A 16965-nucleotide genomic window follows, 5' to 3' on the forward strand; every position below is an offset into this window, starting at 1 on the left:
TTTATATCATCAAACCTGGGTTGTACTATATTGTTGTGTATTAACTTTTGATACAACAAACACTACTCTTGGGCATAGTAGGTAAGTAAATAGCTGTTAGCAAAAGCATGACTGCTCAAAACTTCATTATAGCACATTAAAAACCGTGTATTAATTGTGTATATGCTGCTTAAAAAAAGCTAAATTGGGAGCATTGAAACATTTAGCTACTGTTAAATCTAACATAACTTAATTCAGTGAGAATGTTTTGCAGCTCAACAACAGTGTCTTGTTTTCTCTTGAGATGTTTTCTGCTATTAAATTAGTGGATTTGTACATTATGGTTCTTCATTTGATCACTTTGGTTGTTTAGTGTAGTGTAAAAAACACTTGAACCAAGAGATCAGTCGATAAAATGACTTTGCATTACATCTAAAACGTACATGCAGACAGTTTGCTCTACATCACCAAGCAGTTACATAAATCATACAATCACATAATGTAACACTATTACTTTTTATGACTTCTTATGGTCAATTCTACACACTATGTGTTCATGTAGCGTGGGTACAAATATCCATCATGTCATATCTGTACCATATTTCCTTAAAAAAATGAAAAAAAAAGGTCTATTTATCATAAGAGAGCACTACTTTGGATGCATTTTGTTTCTGATACTTCATTTTAAACATCTGAACCTGCAGGTGTGTCGGTCAACAAAACAGCAAAATTGTTAAGTATCAAGGAAACATTCATCTTCACTAAAAAAGAGGAACAATGTTCAGCGAAGCGCATAAAAGAAAGTGAGAGCTAATTTATACTTACAGATGTACATAATGTGAATCCCTCTCAAGAGACATTTGTTTTTACGTTTTTTTTGCTTCTACAGTTCCAAGCCCTAAAGAATCAGCCTGAAGTTAAGCTAACAAGTCAACAAACATAACTTTGACAGTGAAGAATGAGTGGGAAGAAGCAGTCATTAAGTCTGTCTCTCATGTCCGCTGGCTGGCCGGGTGTCATTATGTTTATGTTTTGCTTTGTCCCCTCCGAGGAAACCCATCCCTCGTGAGCATGTAGGGGGGTGTTAACCACCGAGGCCCCAGTTATCTGTCCCGTCATTGGTCACGGCGAAACCTGCATCGGTTTAAAACCAGACGCTGCCTTCTTCCCTCCTTTCACACAGCACTGCCCTTAAAAAAGCCAGATAGGGAGGGATAAACTGACAGAGTTGGCGAGTGTGACTGCGTGAGAGATAAAGTCAGAGTTGGTCTCAGGATGCCTGTATACGCCACCAACATGAGGCTGAAGTTCCCCATCTTGGCCTTGATCCTTGAGATTATCACCATCATCCTGTTTGCAGTGTTTGTGGACTACGATGATGGGAAAGGTCACGGGCACGACCCGCACTCCAATGACACCCACCATGAGCAGAAGCCTATGGATCTCTACCCTAGTAAGTCTACCTGCGGCTGCATGCTGAGGGATGCTCTGCTGCTGAAAGCCTCCATGTTTGGTCTCTAGACTACTTCTGAAGAGATTAAAATGTTGTCTCGAAAGTTTGCATCTATTGGTTGTAACATGCTGTCTTTGCTGCATCTCGTTAATTTGCAAAAATTCACCCCCCAAAAACTAAGAAAACATCTGTGATACCAAACTTGGTTTGTTGACTGAAGATAATTTCTCTGTAATTTCAAAACTTTGGTCCTTTATTTTTTCACTCTGAGGTGTTGAGTGATCTGAAAACCTTGCCTTCTCTCACTAGAGTAATGTGAATCTTGTTTACAGGGTGTAATTTTCCAATTACTTGCGAACAGAAATAGAAGAGTTTGGTGTCTTGTTTTCAGAGCAGGTCTGCTGAAAGCAATAAGAGGAGTCATGGGGCTACATTCTTATCTGTCGCAAAGTCTTTTCAAACACATGCAGCTGAGGAGTCAAGAAGATCCTGCAGGGAAACGTGTCAGATCTCACAGAGAGGAGGTCACATGTGATTTGAATTACTGCGTCCAATAAAGGACAAGGACAGATGGTCATTGTGGCAGAAAAAATGCAGTTTTGTGTGAAATTTTAAAGCACAATTCTCAATGTGTGATAGTTCAAGCTTGGGTATTTTATATCAAAACTTAACAAACAGTAAATGACCTTTAATTTTAAGTTGAGAAAAGAACAGGACATGATTGATTCGGTCCCACAGGAAGTATCTCATCCCCATCCTGAATCTACTGCTAACTGAACATTTATTGAGGTTTCTACAGTTAGGTGGCATCTTTGCATCTTGGACACTTGTTTGCGTTAAGATAGCCGCAGCTTTTAACTGATATTCACTGTGCGAATTTCTGCTCATGATTGGGCGGGGCTGTTATGATCAACAGAGATTAGCTCAACATTAAGGCTGCGGGTATCTCCTATGTCAGATGCAATGTTTTTTGCATGAAAGCAATTTACGGATCTTCATTATTTCATTTCTTTTTCGCTTTTACTTATACTAGATAAGAGCTAGTTTAAAGATCCTGCTTCAAACAGTAGAGTAGTTTGCATGAAAAGTTGTTTAAAAAGCTTAAAATTACATTTTCGCTCATCAAGAACACAGAATACAGGGGGAAAAGGTTAAAAAAAACTCCCATAATGAAATATTAAGGGACAAATGTCTGCAAACAAGAGGCTGAGTGCAAAAAAAGAGCTATCTTGAATATCATATCCATGGCCATTAAAAATATGACATAAAAAAGCACGAGGTATGCAGTTGCATGCAGAGATCCACTATCTAATGCATACCAGCCATCTGTAATTGTAGGTCCAAAGCAAGACAAATAAGCAGAGTAATGAGTACTAGTGTGAGTAAAAGTTCTAACAGCTTGATCATCGCAGAACAAATCAATAAGAAAAATGTTCAAATGTAAGTGACTGGAGCAAATTCTGGTTGTCTAGTTTGTTAAAACACTGTAGAAGTTTCTAATCATGACTCTTGAGTAATTTCAGCTTAACGAGGGGCTCATATCCAAAATGAAAGCATCAAAGCAGAGGAAATTTGTTGCTCCAGTGTTTGAAAAACTTAATTTATCTGTGTGCACTGGTTGAATCACTTCTCTCCAGGTCAGCACTACAGTAGGTCCCAGGGGATTCTCTCTTGTCTTTACTCACCCAGTTCTTCAATAGATCGCATGTTACCTAACATCTGGGCGTGGTGCCAGTCACCATGGCTGCTTTCCAACTTTATCTCATCCCCATCCTCAATCTACTGCTAACTACGAGGGAAGCAGGTCTGAGTCACTCAGCTGAGAAATGGAGAGGAATCAAAAAGTTAGCCGAGGGGCAAACAAGCTCCCCTAAAAACAGATAGATAGATGAACGCCCAGTCAGATATCTACACTTCTGCTCACTGCTGCACATATTAATGCTCAAAATGCTGATCACTAATACTAATTATTTTTTGACTGACAGGATGAGATAAGATGATGAACCTAAGGACTTTTAACCTAATCTAATAGAATTACAGTAAAATGTTTAACAACGTCAACAGTCTTTCCAAATAATAAGTTAATAGTTTGGAGTATTTCAGTTCACATCACAATCAACTCTTTATGTATTCTGGATTTAAAGCACACAGAGATTCCTCACAAAAATGAATTCTAAGTGTGTTTGTGTGTTTACCAAAAAGGTGCTGACACACTCTACATGCAGATATGGTTTATGAAACTCTGTGGAGGAATTTAATCGGCCTCATCATTATCTTTCAAAAGCTGCTGCATTTGAACAGGTGCTTGCATGATTCTCTGTGTATTATGCAAATGCACTCTGAAGTAAACAGAGAGTAGGAGTTTGGTGCTGTAAATACTTCAAATGCACTAAAAACTCCAGCTTTTTCACCTCGGGCTATGCATTTGAAAAAAAAAAAGAAAAATATGAATAATATTAATAATAGCTTACATGTAAAACATAATAGTGTCTCAGTGCTCGGAAAAGGTTAGCTTAGCTTAGCTTAGCATAGTCTGACTGTGCAAGTATAGTATAGTATAGTCTGAACACCTGCAATTGGCCACGCGTTCTGGTATCTGGGTGTTACCACTTTCAACTCTTTTTCACTACAGGAAACAACCATCTCTGGTAGCTTTTCTTCAGTGAATTACGTCTTCATGCCAGTTCTCACTTCTCTGCATGCAAACGTTTCACCAAAACAATTCTGCTAATGCTGCTTTAAGGTGGCGCTGCTGATAAATCCATTGCTTATCTCCGCCCAATACAATTTTGATGGATTTAACACAATAAAATACAAGCAAAGCAGACTGCTTTATTAACAGAATGAAAATAAGGTGCAGGTAGACCATTCTACAGCATGCAACACTTACTAAGCTTAGCACAAAAACCGGAGACAGACTAACAGCAAGTTTGACTCTATTCAAAGCCAGCAAAGACCAGAATCTTATGTAAGTGTACAAACACCATGTTAGCAAACCATTTCTCGGCCAGGTGCATTAACTTCCTGGAACTCTTATCTGGTAGCCTGACAACCTCACAAAGAAGCCGAGACTGCAGCAATTAAGCAAACGAGATTTAATATTTCAATTAGAGAGCTTTACAGGTGCTAATGGGCAGATCTGTTCACTTTCAGACAATATGAGGACAACTGACAACTAAACTGACGACAAAAAACGCTCAGATCATAAAAGCGATTCTTTAAGACTGTAGAATGTATACACCTGTTTTTTCAATAGCAAAAGAAAGTGTTTCCTGGCCAGAGAATGGCTACATGTTCATTATAAACTAAGGAAATGAAGTCTATTGTTTCCCAGTCTGCCCATATCTCCACCTTGATGTCTTTTCCACATGATAAGTTCATCATATCAAGCATAGAGGCGGAAATAGGAGTCGCACGTCCTGTCATGATGATTACTGTCTGAGGAAGCGTCCAGTTTTACGTAATTCCCCCTAAAAACAGCCTGCCTTAACTCAGATCATCTCCTCTTAAAGACCTCACACTTTTTGTGTTTTTACTTTTTTAAAGAATATAGTGAAAACACCTCAGATGGATCGTGAAACAGGGGATATTAGAAGCAAATTCCAAACACTGCTGTCTTTGTAAGTCTTAGCTGACACAAAGAGATAACAGTGTGCCAAATGTCCCCTCCCCCTGAGACTTTATAAGTTTAAACTTATTAAGATCATATGCACTTAATAGAAAAACAGCACAACCTAACAGGAACAGCAGGGGATTTCTCCCAGAATGCCATTCCCAGTGTGATTGAATTGCTTTTCCAGCTAAAAGGTCACACATGACAACACAGCCCCTGTAGAAGGAAATGACTCCTCTGAAGTTCACTAAGTGCTCAATAAGTAATACAAACCACAAAGTCAAAAGAAAAGCATTGTCAATGGCAAAATCATAGCAAATAAATGAGCATTTGATTGAAGGCAGCCTTTGTGTTTTATCTGGTTTAAGGTCATGTCAGTCTAAGTGTCACAGCAAAGAAAGTGAAAGTGTCAGTGAATCTGCAGCAGAACTGACCTCCCTTCTCATGTCTACAGTGTTTCAGGACGTCCATGTCATGATCTTCATCGGCTTCGGGTTCCTGATGACGTTCCTCAAGAGATACGGGTTCAGCAGCGTGGGCATCAACTTGCTCCTGGCCGCCTTTGGGCTGCAGTGGGGCCTCCTCATGCAGGGCATCTGGCATCTGGAGGATAGCAAGATCAAAATCAACATCTTGAAGTAAGACTGACTTTATTGATGGATGTCATGCAGTCAAATATACAGAACTATGCAAAGATTTTTGACATGGATGGTTTTTGTAAGGGTGGCATCAAATATCTTCATTGAGCGTGCAGCAAACAGAATAAAATACATTAAAACAATATTTGGTGTGAGTAGCAACAGTCGTCCAAAGCACACTTGCGTAGTTTTTATTTTTAAAGGTGCTTGATTTGTATGCTCTTTCAAGCATTTTGGAGAACCTGCTACATTGTTCTGTAGATTGAGGTTGTGTTGGTGTCTTCTGCCTTTTCATGTAATCTAACTCCATTAGGCTGCCAGCAGGGCTCAACGGAGGTCATGTCATGTGCTGCGGGGCTCTTTGTTCTTCTTGCCACTAAAGATCTGTCTTTTTTAATCTGGCTGCATGTCATCAAGCTGCACAATAAATTTTGAGCTGATCAGACACATCTCTGATGGTACTGTGTGATATATAAGGCCCAAAACATGTTAAAACTTCCATGTCACCACTTAACTAATGCTTAACTCATCCTGATCTCTGCAGAGTAGCTCTGATAGATCACTTTATGCTCTGGATTAGGGTTATTAGGTTCTCCTCATGACTTGTTTTCTTCCCTCTCTTGCAGAATAATCAATGCAGACTTCAGCACAGCCACAGTCCTGATCTCCTTTGGTGCCGTTCTGGGTAAAACCAGCCCTGTGCAGCTCCTCATCATGACCATACTGGAGATCACCATTTTCTCCATCAATGAGCATCTGGTGGCTAATGTTCTACTCGTGAGTTTTACAGGGACACAAACACATGAAGATGAAGTAAACCACACTGTGCTCGTAGAAATGTATCCAAATCTGTTGTGGCTCTGCGCTGCCTTTTATTTAACAGGCTAATGATGTTGGAGCATCGATGGTCATCCATGCTTATGGAGCTTACTTTGGCTTGGCAGTGGCACGTGTACTTTACCGACCAGGCTTAAAAAACGGACATGAGAACGACGGATCTGTTTATCACTCCGATCTGTTTGCTATGATTGGTAAGAGACAGCAACACTTTAAACTAATTTAATATGTTAATCATGTGTTCACAGCAGGAATGCGCTCCATTTGGCTGTAAGTTTCCCTTTCTGCATCATCTTGGACATGTGTAACTTGTGCCACCTAGTGGAGACAAACAGTCATGCACTATGTACCAGAATTGAGTTGACTTAACCCTGGTGTCGTCCTGTGGGTCAAAACTGACCCGGTTTAAAATTGGAAAATGTGGATTTTTTTTTTTTTTTTGCAGTGAAACTTCTGATGTCCATATTTTTTTTTAACATTTTTGGGAAATCTTCGAACATTTTTTTGGTGGAAATAAGAAAGAAATGTTAAAAATGTCTGTTAAGAACATTCACAAAAAAATTAACCAAAATCCAGCAAATTTTGCTGGATTTTGGTAGATTTTTTTGTGAATGTTCTTGAATATCATAATTTTTTACTGATTTGTATGTAATCACTTTAGATATTTTTAGGATTTTTTTAGGAAGATTTTTACTCATTTTCTTGAAAATATTTACAAGAATTTTCTTGCCAAATTTGGGGGATTTTTTTTTTAAATAAAACTTTTAAGGGAAACTTTTAAGGAATTATTGGAATTTTCTGCCTGAAGCGTTTGCAAATTTTCAGAAATTTGGGAAATTTTTTGCTGAATTTTGGGATATTTTTCAGACAAGGAAACAATATTTTTTTGGTACCCATAAATGAGGACAACAGGAGGGCTAAACTATTTTGATCTCAACTGTGTATCAGTTTTGTTTAGTCAAACAAAGTGTAAGCACACTAGTTTGCTTTCAGTGTCATTCTTCATTAATGTGACTAAAAGAAATGCTGTTTCTTTACTTCCCTCCGCTACAGGAACCGTCTTCCTGTGGATGTTCTGGCCCAGCTTTAACTCGGCCATCGCTGATCCAGGTTTCACCCAGCTCACCGCCGTGATCAACACCTACCTCTCCCTGGCTGCCTGTGTGCTCTCTGCCTACGCCATCTCCAGCCTTGTGGAGCACAAAGGAAAACTGGACATGGTCAGGAGGCAACTTTACGATAACTAGAAGTTCCTGAATTTAAATGCACAGATTCAGTCAAATACCTTCTTTCATGTACTCATTCTCTATAGGTGCACATTCAAAATGCCACCTTGGCCGGTGGTGTTGCCGTGGGAACATGTGCTGACATGAACATTGGGCCATTCGGGGCCATGCTGATCGGACTCATCGCTGGCATCATCTCAACCCTGGGCTTTAAGTTCCTGAGTGTGAGTGGAGAAAAGCAAAGGCGAAAAACAAAACTGGCATTAAAAGTGAAATTCCTTCATCTTTGACGCAACAATTCAGCATTTAAGTGACAAAAGCCAAAATGAACAACCTCCGACTCTATGAATAAGAGACGCTGGACAGAATTTTTGTCCCCATTATTGAACCAGAGTGAGCTGTGAACAAAATGAAGGCAAAAATGTACTTTTTTTTACCTCCACCAAATCAAATCTGAAAATTAGAGAGTGAATAACAGCATCACAAAAATGAGTTGGTGGCAGTGACGTTACTGAACCTGTTCTAAAAATTCTCGACTGCAGCCGGTATGAAAAAGGCCACTTTATTCAGTGTGCCACACTCAGCAAGCTTCTAAAAATGGCAGCAGGTTGCGTTTTACAGAAATGGTCTGCTGCAGGGACTTCCAGGGTAGAAGAGACTAATAAAATGTGCTGCATTTTTCGTACCTCAAGAAAAATTTTCGGAAAAAATGGCAAAAAAATAATCTTTGGTTGAGCTTCCTAAATGTGAATATGTAGTTTTTCTTACTTGTTCTCTGATAGTAAATTGAATATTCTGGGTACTGGCTGCTAGTCAGACAAAATAAGATGGAAAGATGATGATGGGCCTTTTACACTGTCAACATATAGACTGATAAATTAATACAAAGAGTAGACTGATCAGTTATGAAAATAATGACACTTCACACTCAGCTGTCAGTCAAATATTATGAATAAATATATAGATAAAATCGTAACTATTTCGATGATATGAAGGTTGAACTTTAAACCCAATTTTAAAATCAAAATGCACATTTCACCTTTAATGAAGAGAGTCCATTGGTTGCTAAAAGACATGTTTTTTCCTTCCTCTGTAGCCCATCCTGGCATCCAACCTGGGTATCCAGGATACCTGCGGTGTCCACAATCTGCATGGCATGCCTGGCATCCTGGGCGGGCTGGCTGGTATTGTGGCTGTGGCTTTGGGGAAGAAAGAGAAGTAATGACCATCTCACTCATCACAAATTTCATATATACTCACATACATGCACACATAGGAGTATCGTTTGTGGCTCTAAAGTAATTGTATGCTTCATTTAAACATCAGCTCTGACCGTCCTGTCTCTCCTCCTGTTCAGAGGTGATCCTGCCATGCAAGCTGCCGCCTTGGCTTCATCTCTCGGCTTCGCTTTGGTTGGCGGCGTTGTTACAGGTGAGAGAAATGTGACAGGCGACTGTGAAATTTCTGAGGTCAGGACTAGGAAAGACCTTTTGATTTAGCAAAAGAGCAACATCTGAATAAACAAAACAATTCATTTTCTTCTTCCAGGTTTCATAATGAAGTTGCCATTCTGGGGACAACCTCCAGACCAGAACTGCTTCGATGACTCTATTTACTGGGAGGTAGGACATCCCGTCCCTCATAAATATTATCACTAGCGTCTGACTGTCAAGCATCACAAGTGGCAGATTCAGTGGATCCCATGTTTGTTGAAGTTATTAGATGAGTGGTTTGAGGATTACCTCAGATAGATGCGGTTTCTGGCATTAATATAATCCAATTTATATCAGACAGGTTTGAATTGATTTATTTTATTTATTTTTAATTTGATTGTTTCAAAAGTCACTGCTGGCAAACTCAGTAACTATCAGCTTTCTGGATCATTTCCACTCATGTTGTTTAAGCCTATGTCATTGTGCTGCACACAAATAATTCATATTGCATGTTTTCCAGGTTCCTGAGGAGGAGGAAGCGAATGAGGAGAGCTTGGCTCATGCAGATCACTCAAAGAACAAAGCAGAAGCTTAAATATCTGCCCACCATCCATGCAGCCAGAAATGAAGGATTATTATTTAGCTACACTTTGTCTGTAGAAAACAATTTGTCAGTTATATTAATGTCATTTGAAAAAACAGATTTTTTTTTTTAAAGATGGGATGCTTAGTCTATATTTGAACTGTTTTATATAAAGAATATATCTACACACACAGGATATCTTTAATCTTAATCTGGTTTAAATTTGCAATCAGTAAGGGCATGGAAATATTTACAGATTAGAGACTAACAAGTGTTAGTATAAATAAATGTTTAATCCAATTTACGTACGGAGAAAGAACCTTCAACTTCAGGGATTTTTTTATACTGCAAGTTTTAATCACCTACAGCCTTCATGAACCCCTATACACACACACACACAAAAAAAGCTAGCACAACAGCATGCATCAATGTTTTTGAGAAGTGATAACTTCTAATGAAATTTTGTTCAACCGACAAACTATGTTGAGTTAGAGTGAACAACTTTTCCTGCACATTTTAAGATATTTTTAATTTCCAGTCTAAACCAAATTGGCATGTTAACATGGAAGAGGGGACTCCAAATCCTCAACTCAAGGTGAAGAAAAAATTTCCTCACGAAGCCAGTTTTATTAAGTTACCTCGACTTGAATGTATTTTTAAATCAAGTAATGAAGTAATTTTCGTTTAACACAATATTAAGTAGACTCAATTATCAAAGTTATTATGTAAACACCACCCTTCTAAGTAATGTTGAAAGGTTTATCTCAATCAGTAAACCATATTTTTGTTATCTTGTCACTGTGTATTTAATTAAACTGTGGGAATAGGTTCCTTCAATTCCTTTTTAGAGTGTACAAAACAAGGTGGGCCATTCCACAGCTTCACTGCTGATCATAGACTGTATAAGGGAGACTGACGTAGCTGCTGTGACGTCACCTGTTGGTTTCTGCACTGAGAGAATGAAGCCTGGATTTTACTACTTCCTGGCTGACATCTTGGATTTTTGGAGCCAGAAACGAAAAATTGATTGTAAGAGGGCGGAGCCGGAGAGCAGCGATTGGCCAGACTGACAACGTTAGCCTCCATAGTGGAGATAAACTCTACAGGTCAGTGTTAAAGTCATCTTAGTGACTTGTTTCCATGTCTGGACTACATCACATATAAAGCAGTGACCTACGGTGTTGTAGCTGAAGTTACTGTAAGTTAAGATCAGACTGTAACCACTGATGGTAAAACATGTTCAAACATCATGTTTTAAAGTTGTTCTGTAAATCTCAAGTTATGCTTCCTCACTTAGTGTTAACACTGATGCTAAATCAGTTTTGTCAGCGTCATAAATTAAGTGTTAGTTGTACCTCACCTGACTGTTTTTAATAGCTTGTTCCATTTCACTGAGAATAGCGTCTGTTGAAAATATTCTTTTTCCAGAAACAGTAACGTTACTGAGGTCTACCCACCACCACACTGAACTACAAAGGTGAGTGGGACTTTTGTGCTATCTAATGTGAAACAGAACAGCAGTTTTTTCCCTACAACAGTGTATGGTCAGATAACTGTGTGGAGTTCATACTAATGCTAATGATACATTAGAATAAAAGGAATAAACTTTATTGCCCATCTAAGACAGTAAAATGTTGCTTGCTCTCAACCAGGAAAACAAACACTTCCATAAGATTAAATAATAGGACAAAAACACAACACTCTGTTGTGTTACATTCATATCCTGATGTGTTCATTCTGATATTTAAGGTTCCAGCAGTTAGAATGAAAGAACAATGGAAATCTTTTCCTCGCTCTTACTGTCTTTTCCTTCCAGCCTTGGTCTGGATCATTGGGAACATCTAGTCTGATGGACTGAGAGCTACAGAGAACATGAACATCCAGCTGTGATTGTCTGACTGAAGAGTCTTCTGTGAGGAAGAGCAGCACTGATGTCCTCCTCATCCATTCCAGTAATAACAATAAAGCTGAAGATTCAGCTCCTCTCTTCATAATGCAACTTGTCTTGTGACTGTTGAGTATTTACACTTCACTGTAAGGCGACATATTTATTCATCCATTTAATACATGTGTTTACACATCTTTGCAGTTCTGAATTGTTAAATAATGTTGTTTTTAAATGTGTAATAAAGGTAATAATGAAGCTCTTGCCCTGAATGTGTTGATGTTTTAATGTTGCATATCTGCTATAAACGATAGCGACATGTTCTCTGCATTATCATTATGTTACAACAGCAGAGATGAAGTTAAAGGCAAGAAATGGAACCTGTGAATACAAAGAAGAGAGACTGTGGATCAGGTGGTAGAGCGGGTCGTCCAATGATAGAAGGGTCGGCGGTTCGATTCCCACTCTGACACTTTACCTGCCTTGCCTCCAGTGCTGCTCTCACACTGGTGTGTGAATGTTGGTGGTGGTCGGAGGGGCCATAGGCGCAGATTGGTAGCCACGCTTCTGTTAGTCTGCCACAGGACAGCTGTGGCTACAAATGTAGTTTACCACCACCAGAGTGAGAATGTGTGAGTGAATGAATAATGGATCCATTGTGAAGCGCTTTGAGTGCCCAGAAAAGTGCTATATAAATCTAATCCATTATTATTTAAAAGTCCTGGTTTAGATATAATGGAGTGGACATGTAGGACAACATGAAAATATTTATGTATAATTCATTAAAACTGTATACAGGAGAAGTATCTGAGTAAACATATTTAGTTATATGACATGTTTTTGAGAGGGTTTAATGAAAATAAGGTTGTGATCTGGGTACAATAAAAGCTCTGAATCCAATGTCATCATTCTCAAAATACAATTTCATACAAAAACAACATGATTGGGACACTTTCAGAACAATTATAAGTGTATTTTCTCATCTTTACCAACAAAAATCTAAATCAAACTTGGACAAAAGCTACAAGTAAGGGAATTATATGGAGTAAATGTCAAGCATTCAGGAATCAAACTGCTGTCTGAGACCTTTATTTTGATAGTTTGACTGGAGGCCAAAACTGCCTCTTGAAACTTCTGTTAATCTGCTGAATCAAAGCTGCAAATGGGCGAAACATGATTTCCCTCTTCTGGCCACCGTCTGAAACTGCCTTGACAGACTCTGGTTTTTATTTATTTATCAGTCTTGTACTTATTTGGAACTTGCAGGATTTTATCATTAATATTTTTTCCTCATGCGACCTTGTGACATTTTTTTCAGCTTTATATTTCTTCTATTTTTTTTTATTTTTTTTTTTTTTTAGTATTTTGGCTGTGTTAATGCAAATGAAATTCATTTAGGCAAATGTGTGTAATATAGAGAAAACAGTTTGATTTTTAAATGTTTTTGTGAATTAGGTCATATGAGCTAGTAAAACTCAATAAATGATAAATAAATGAAAAAAATAAAAGAATCCCAGAAATAACAGAAATAACTGCATTTTTTTAAATGTAAAAAAATCCACTTATCATTTTTATTTGTGAAGGATAATTCTTATTTTCCCCATTAAAATCAATGAGTAAATAAAAATAATAAAATAATTCCATCATGTAAACAAATTGGCATTTAAAAAAGTTTAAAATGATAAATATTTAATTAATAATTGATCATTACGACTATATCTGTTGTTGGGTGAAGAATTTAACAGTGAAAGTGAAAAATATTAATAATCTATAATACTTTATGGAAATTTAAAACAAAATTAAAATCTGATGTTACACAAAAAAGAGAAAACAACAGCAGTGACATTTTGTAAATTAAAAAAAAACTTTAACATGTTTGAAAGACAATTAACTGAGTTAAACTGAACCACTCTGGTAAATATCAAACAGAACCGAAGTGTATTATTAATCCAAGACAGCTGCTAATCAATTAAGATTGAATTAGGACTGAAAATATGAATAAATTATACAATGTACAATTATATGTATATAGCTTTTGTAAGTGTGCAATTTAACTCTGTACTTTACTGTAAACGATAAAAATAAGAATATGTACAAAAAATGTACAACGTCCAAATATGTGTTTAATGATTCAAAATGCTTTTATTCTGAAAATTCAGCGTGGCTGTTTGTTTACATCCTGAAGCTGCAAGCTGTTAGCATCGTGGAGCTAAATTATCTCCAAATGACGGCTATTTTCGTCCTAGCAAAGATTACTACTAAACAGCTTTATTTACCAACAACATTCTGACATGTTACTAAGATGACTAGTTTGGTAATTAGCTCTGTAGCTGCGTTAGAAACGGTTAGCGGCTAACAGCTTTGCAGCTCAGCAGCTTTAGTGCAGCATGTTTGATTCATTCCAACAGGTGTGAGCTGCAGGGAGGTAAAGTGCAGTCTGTCTGTACGTATTTGTCATTTCGTCAATAGAGTTTCGAGCAGATCTTTTATTTTTTGCGTGTTGTATTTTAGCTACAGTCAGCTTTAGCGTCCCCTTAGCGAGCCAGCTGTTAGCTTCAGGTTGCTAAAGTTAGTCACACTTTGTGTTTCATGCTGCTGCAGAGCTTCAGCTTCAAATCAACAAGCGTGAGCTGCAAGGAAGTAAAATACAGTCTGTCTCTTTGCATTTGTCATTTCTGGAGAGTTTTGAGCTAATATTTTATTTCTTCAGGGATATATTTTGGCTACAGGTAGCTTTAGCGTCCCATTAGCTAGCCAGCTTTTAGCTTCAAGTGGTAAAAGTTTGTTATACTTGTGTTTCATGCTGCTGCTAAAGCTTAGCTTAATGTCAACAGATGCGAGTTGCATAGAGGTCAGGAAACATCTTCTCATTTCTAGAGAAAGTTCTGGGTTACTGTTTTATTTATAAGTGCTGTCAGCTTTAGCGCCTCATTAGTTAGCTCAGGTAGCTAAAGTTTGTCAAACTTGTGCTTCACACTCCTGCTGAGCCTCGGCTTTATGCCAACAGATGTGAGCTACAGGGAGGTAAAGTACAGTCTGTTTCTGGCAAATGTTTTTGTTTTTCAAGCGCTGTATTTTAGCTACAGTTCCCTTTGCATCCCCTTAGCCAGCTGTTTTAAAGTCGTTGTCCTGTGTTTAATAAATTTACAGACAGTTCATGTAGTGTCACTCAGGAAGCTACATTACATATTCATCTGTCAGCTTCAGCAAGTAAGGTGATGCTCAGAAGTAACAGGCAGTTGTAGTTGTAAGCTTGTGATAACTTCTGTGTTTCAGCACAGTGCTCTATGAACCTGCCAACAGGTGTACAGATGGTGTGAGCTGCAGGGAGGTCAGGTGAAGTCTGCATCTGCACATTTTTTATATTTCTTCAGAGAGCTGCTGCCTTATATTCTTTTCCTTATTTTTAACGCTTATATTGACTCCAGTTCAGCTAAAGCTTGTAAAGTGTGTCATGGTCCTCGGCCGCGTCCTGCTGAGCCTCAGTTCCAAGTATTTGAAAAGTTTACAGAGAGTACATGTAGTGTCAGTCAGGAGGCTGCATCCATTGTCCACCTGTCACCCACAGAAAGTCCAGACATTTGCACACCTGTTCAGGCTTCAGGTAAGGAAACATCTGATTATTTTACTGAAAATATGCTATGAATTGGTTGTATTCTTGTGATCTGATTTCTGTTGTGGAAATACTTTCAAAATTCTGAACAAAGACTTGGTACATTTATTCCCTTGCAGTGGTGATGGAGAGCAGATTCTATCTTTGTTCCATAGAGAAAAACAAGAATGACAACTTATTTATAACATAAAAATGGACACAAAACTCTACAGTTTGACATTTTGAACAGAGATTAACAGTTGACAGTCTACTGAAATCTTCTAATCAAAATAGGGAGCAATATTTTATTTAATATGCATGCAACAGATGGAAAAAAAATAATCCAGATATAATAACAGGCAGTTCTCCAGTTTGGAAATGTAGAAAGATGTTTTTTGTTGTTGTTGTTTTTGTTTTTTTTTAGCTCAGTTTGACCGCTGACACTGGGAGTAGGCGGCTAATTTCTTCATCTTAGTAGAAGCTGGCTGCAAGCCTGATTCAATTAAATTTGGAAAAAAAAGTTCCTATGGGGCAATGTAAGGCACCGAGAGCAGTTGGACAGAAAACAGTAGCAACGACTGTACAATAGTACTAGCAGGAATTAATCTCAAATTGGAAAAAATGACATAAGAGTAAAATTAAACAGCATATTAACAACAAATCATACAAAAAGTACTAAAATGATTCAGAGGTGTAAAATGAATTGACATGATTCAGCGGTATAGTTAAATAGGGAACAGAATTTCAGTATTTACGTGACATATTGTGCATCCATCATTATGGATCTGTATTTTGAATTGATTATTTTTATGTGAGAAAAAGAGCACTTTTACAAAAAGGTTCATATAGTGCTGTCAAGTTGAAGGCACATCTTCTAGAAATCCTTTAATGCCATTTGCTGCCCTGGATTTCATTTTTGCAGTTTTAGAATCTCATTTAATCTCTTTTATAATCTCAGTCTTCCTACACAACACCTGCTCTGAATTATAGTATAATATTAGTCCGATCATGTTTTAGGCAAAATATTTTTCTAGAAATGTAAAGGCATCTCTAAATTGACCAAAGGTTACCAAGAAGCTTCTTCAGAATGAAAATCCAGACCTGAAAAGGCCTCAAGCCCTTATTTCTGAATCTAGTTGCACAACAGAGGAATCAAACATACATAAACACAGGTCAGTCTGACCTAAAAGCACAGTTTGGTTCTGCAAAAGCAAACAAACAACAATGAGTTAAAGTTCAAATTCTTTAATGCACAAATAATGACTCAACACAGTAAAACTCAAGATCACTGTTTCTACTTTTAATAGTTGTAATAACAAGTAAAATGAGTAAAATCCACATAAAATGCTGATTAATAAATCAATATGGAAGAATGATTCTCTCACTAAGCCATGATTAACCTGTAAATAAATGATAACCTGATTGATTTTAATCTGTGTTTCAGGCTGCAGCAGAATCCTCTTCGTGTCTGCTGACAGTGTCTGACATGCAGCCGGCCTGTGCTTCTTATGGAAGAGAGACGTGTGGGGTTGTTTCTGACGATGACGACGACGAAGGCGGAGGTGAAAGCCTGGCTGGACGAGAGGAGAAACGAGAGGAAGACGAGGAGGTGATGAAGATGAGCCCGGTGAAGTCGATCGACACGGAGATCCAGAAAGCCTCGTCTGTTTGTGGTGAGTAAAACTAACTGGCTGAGATAACGAGCGCGTTTGCCTGGACTGAAACA

General features: G+C 38.0%; 2 protein-coding genes across 2 annotated transcripts in view; both read left to right on the forward strand.

Annotated features, from left to right (window-relative positions):
- Positions 1–1138: 1138 nt before the first annotated feature.
- LOC110960237 (Rh associated glycoprotein) lies at positions 1139–11905 on the forward strand. Its single transcript, XM_022207405.2, has 12 exons — positions 1139–1432; positions 5500–5683; positions 6310–6460; positions 6567–6714; positions 7574–7740; positions 7833–7970; positions 8843–8964; positions 9104–9177; positions 9295–9368; positions 9700–10868; positions 11191–11239; positions 11579–11905. Exons 1-10 carry the CDS (start codon positions 1255–1257, stop codon positions 9772–9774), a joined length of 1311 nt encoding a protein of 436 aa, XP_022063097.2. The 5' UTR covers positions 1139–1254; the 3' UTR covers positions 9775–10868; positions 11191–11239; positions 11579–11905.
- A 1910-nt stretch (positions 11906–13815) lies between these two features.
- Positions 13816–16965, forward strand: part of LOC110971364 (A-kinase anchor protein 7-like) — a 79419-nt gene continuing 76269 nt past the window's right edge. Inside the window, exons 1-2 of the mRNA XM_051960835.1 lie at positions 13816–15251; positions 16684–16912. Of these exons, the coding sequence (XP_051816795.1) occupies positions 15102–15251; positions 16684–16912 (379 nt within the window). The 5' untranslated portion in view covers positions 13816–15101. The remainder of the gene's footprint in view (positions 15252–16683; positions 16913–16965) is intronic.

This window comes from Acanthochromis polyacanthus, chromosome 16 (assembly GCF_021347895.1).
Source record: "Acanthochromis polyacanthus isolate Apoly-LR-REF ecotype Palm Island chromosome 16, KAUST_Apoly_ChrSc, whole genome shotgun sequence".
Classification (NCBI taxonomy): Eukaryota; Metazoa; Chordata; class Actinopteri; family Pomacentridae; genus Acanthochromis; species Acanthochromis polyacanthus.

What these genes read in the sequence shown, in the direction of transcription:
- LOC110960237 (XM_022207405.2), top strand. Translation starts at nt 1,255, where the DNA reads ATGCCTGTATACGCCACCAACATGAGGCTGAAGTTCCCCATCTTGGCC. An exon ending in GCCTATGGATCTCTACCCTA is followed by an intron (nt 1,433 to 5,499) that starts GTAAGTCTACCT and finishes TCATGTCTACAG; the next exon opens with TGTTTCAGGACGTCCATGTC. An exon ending in GCTTTGGGGAAGAAAGAGAA is followed by an intron (nt 8,965 to 9,103) that starts GTAATGACCATC and finishes CCTCCTGTTCAG; the next exon opens with AGGTGATCCTGCCATGCAAG.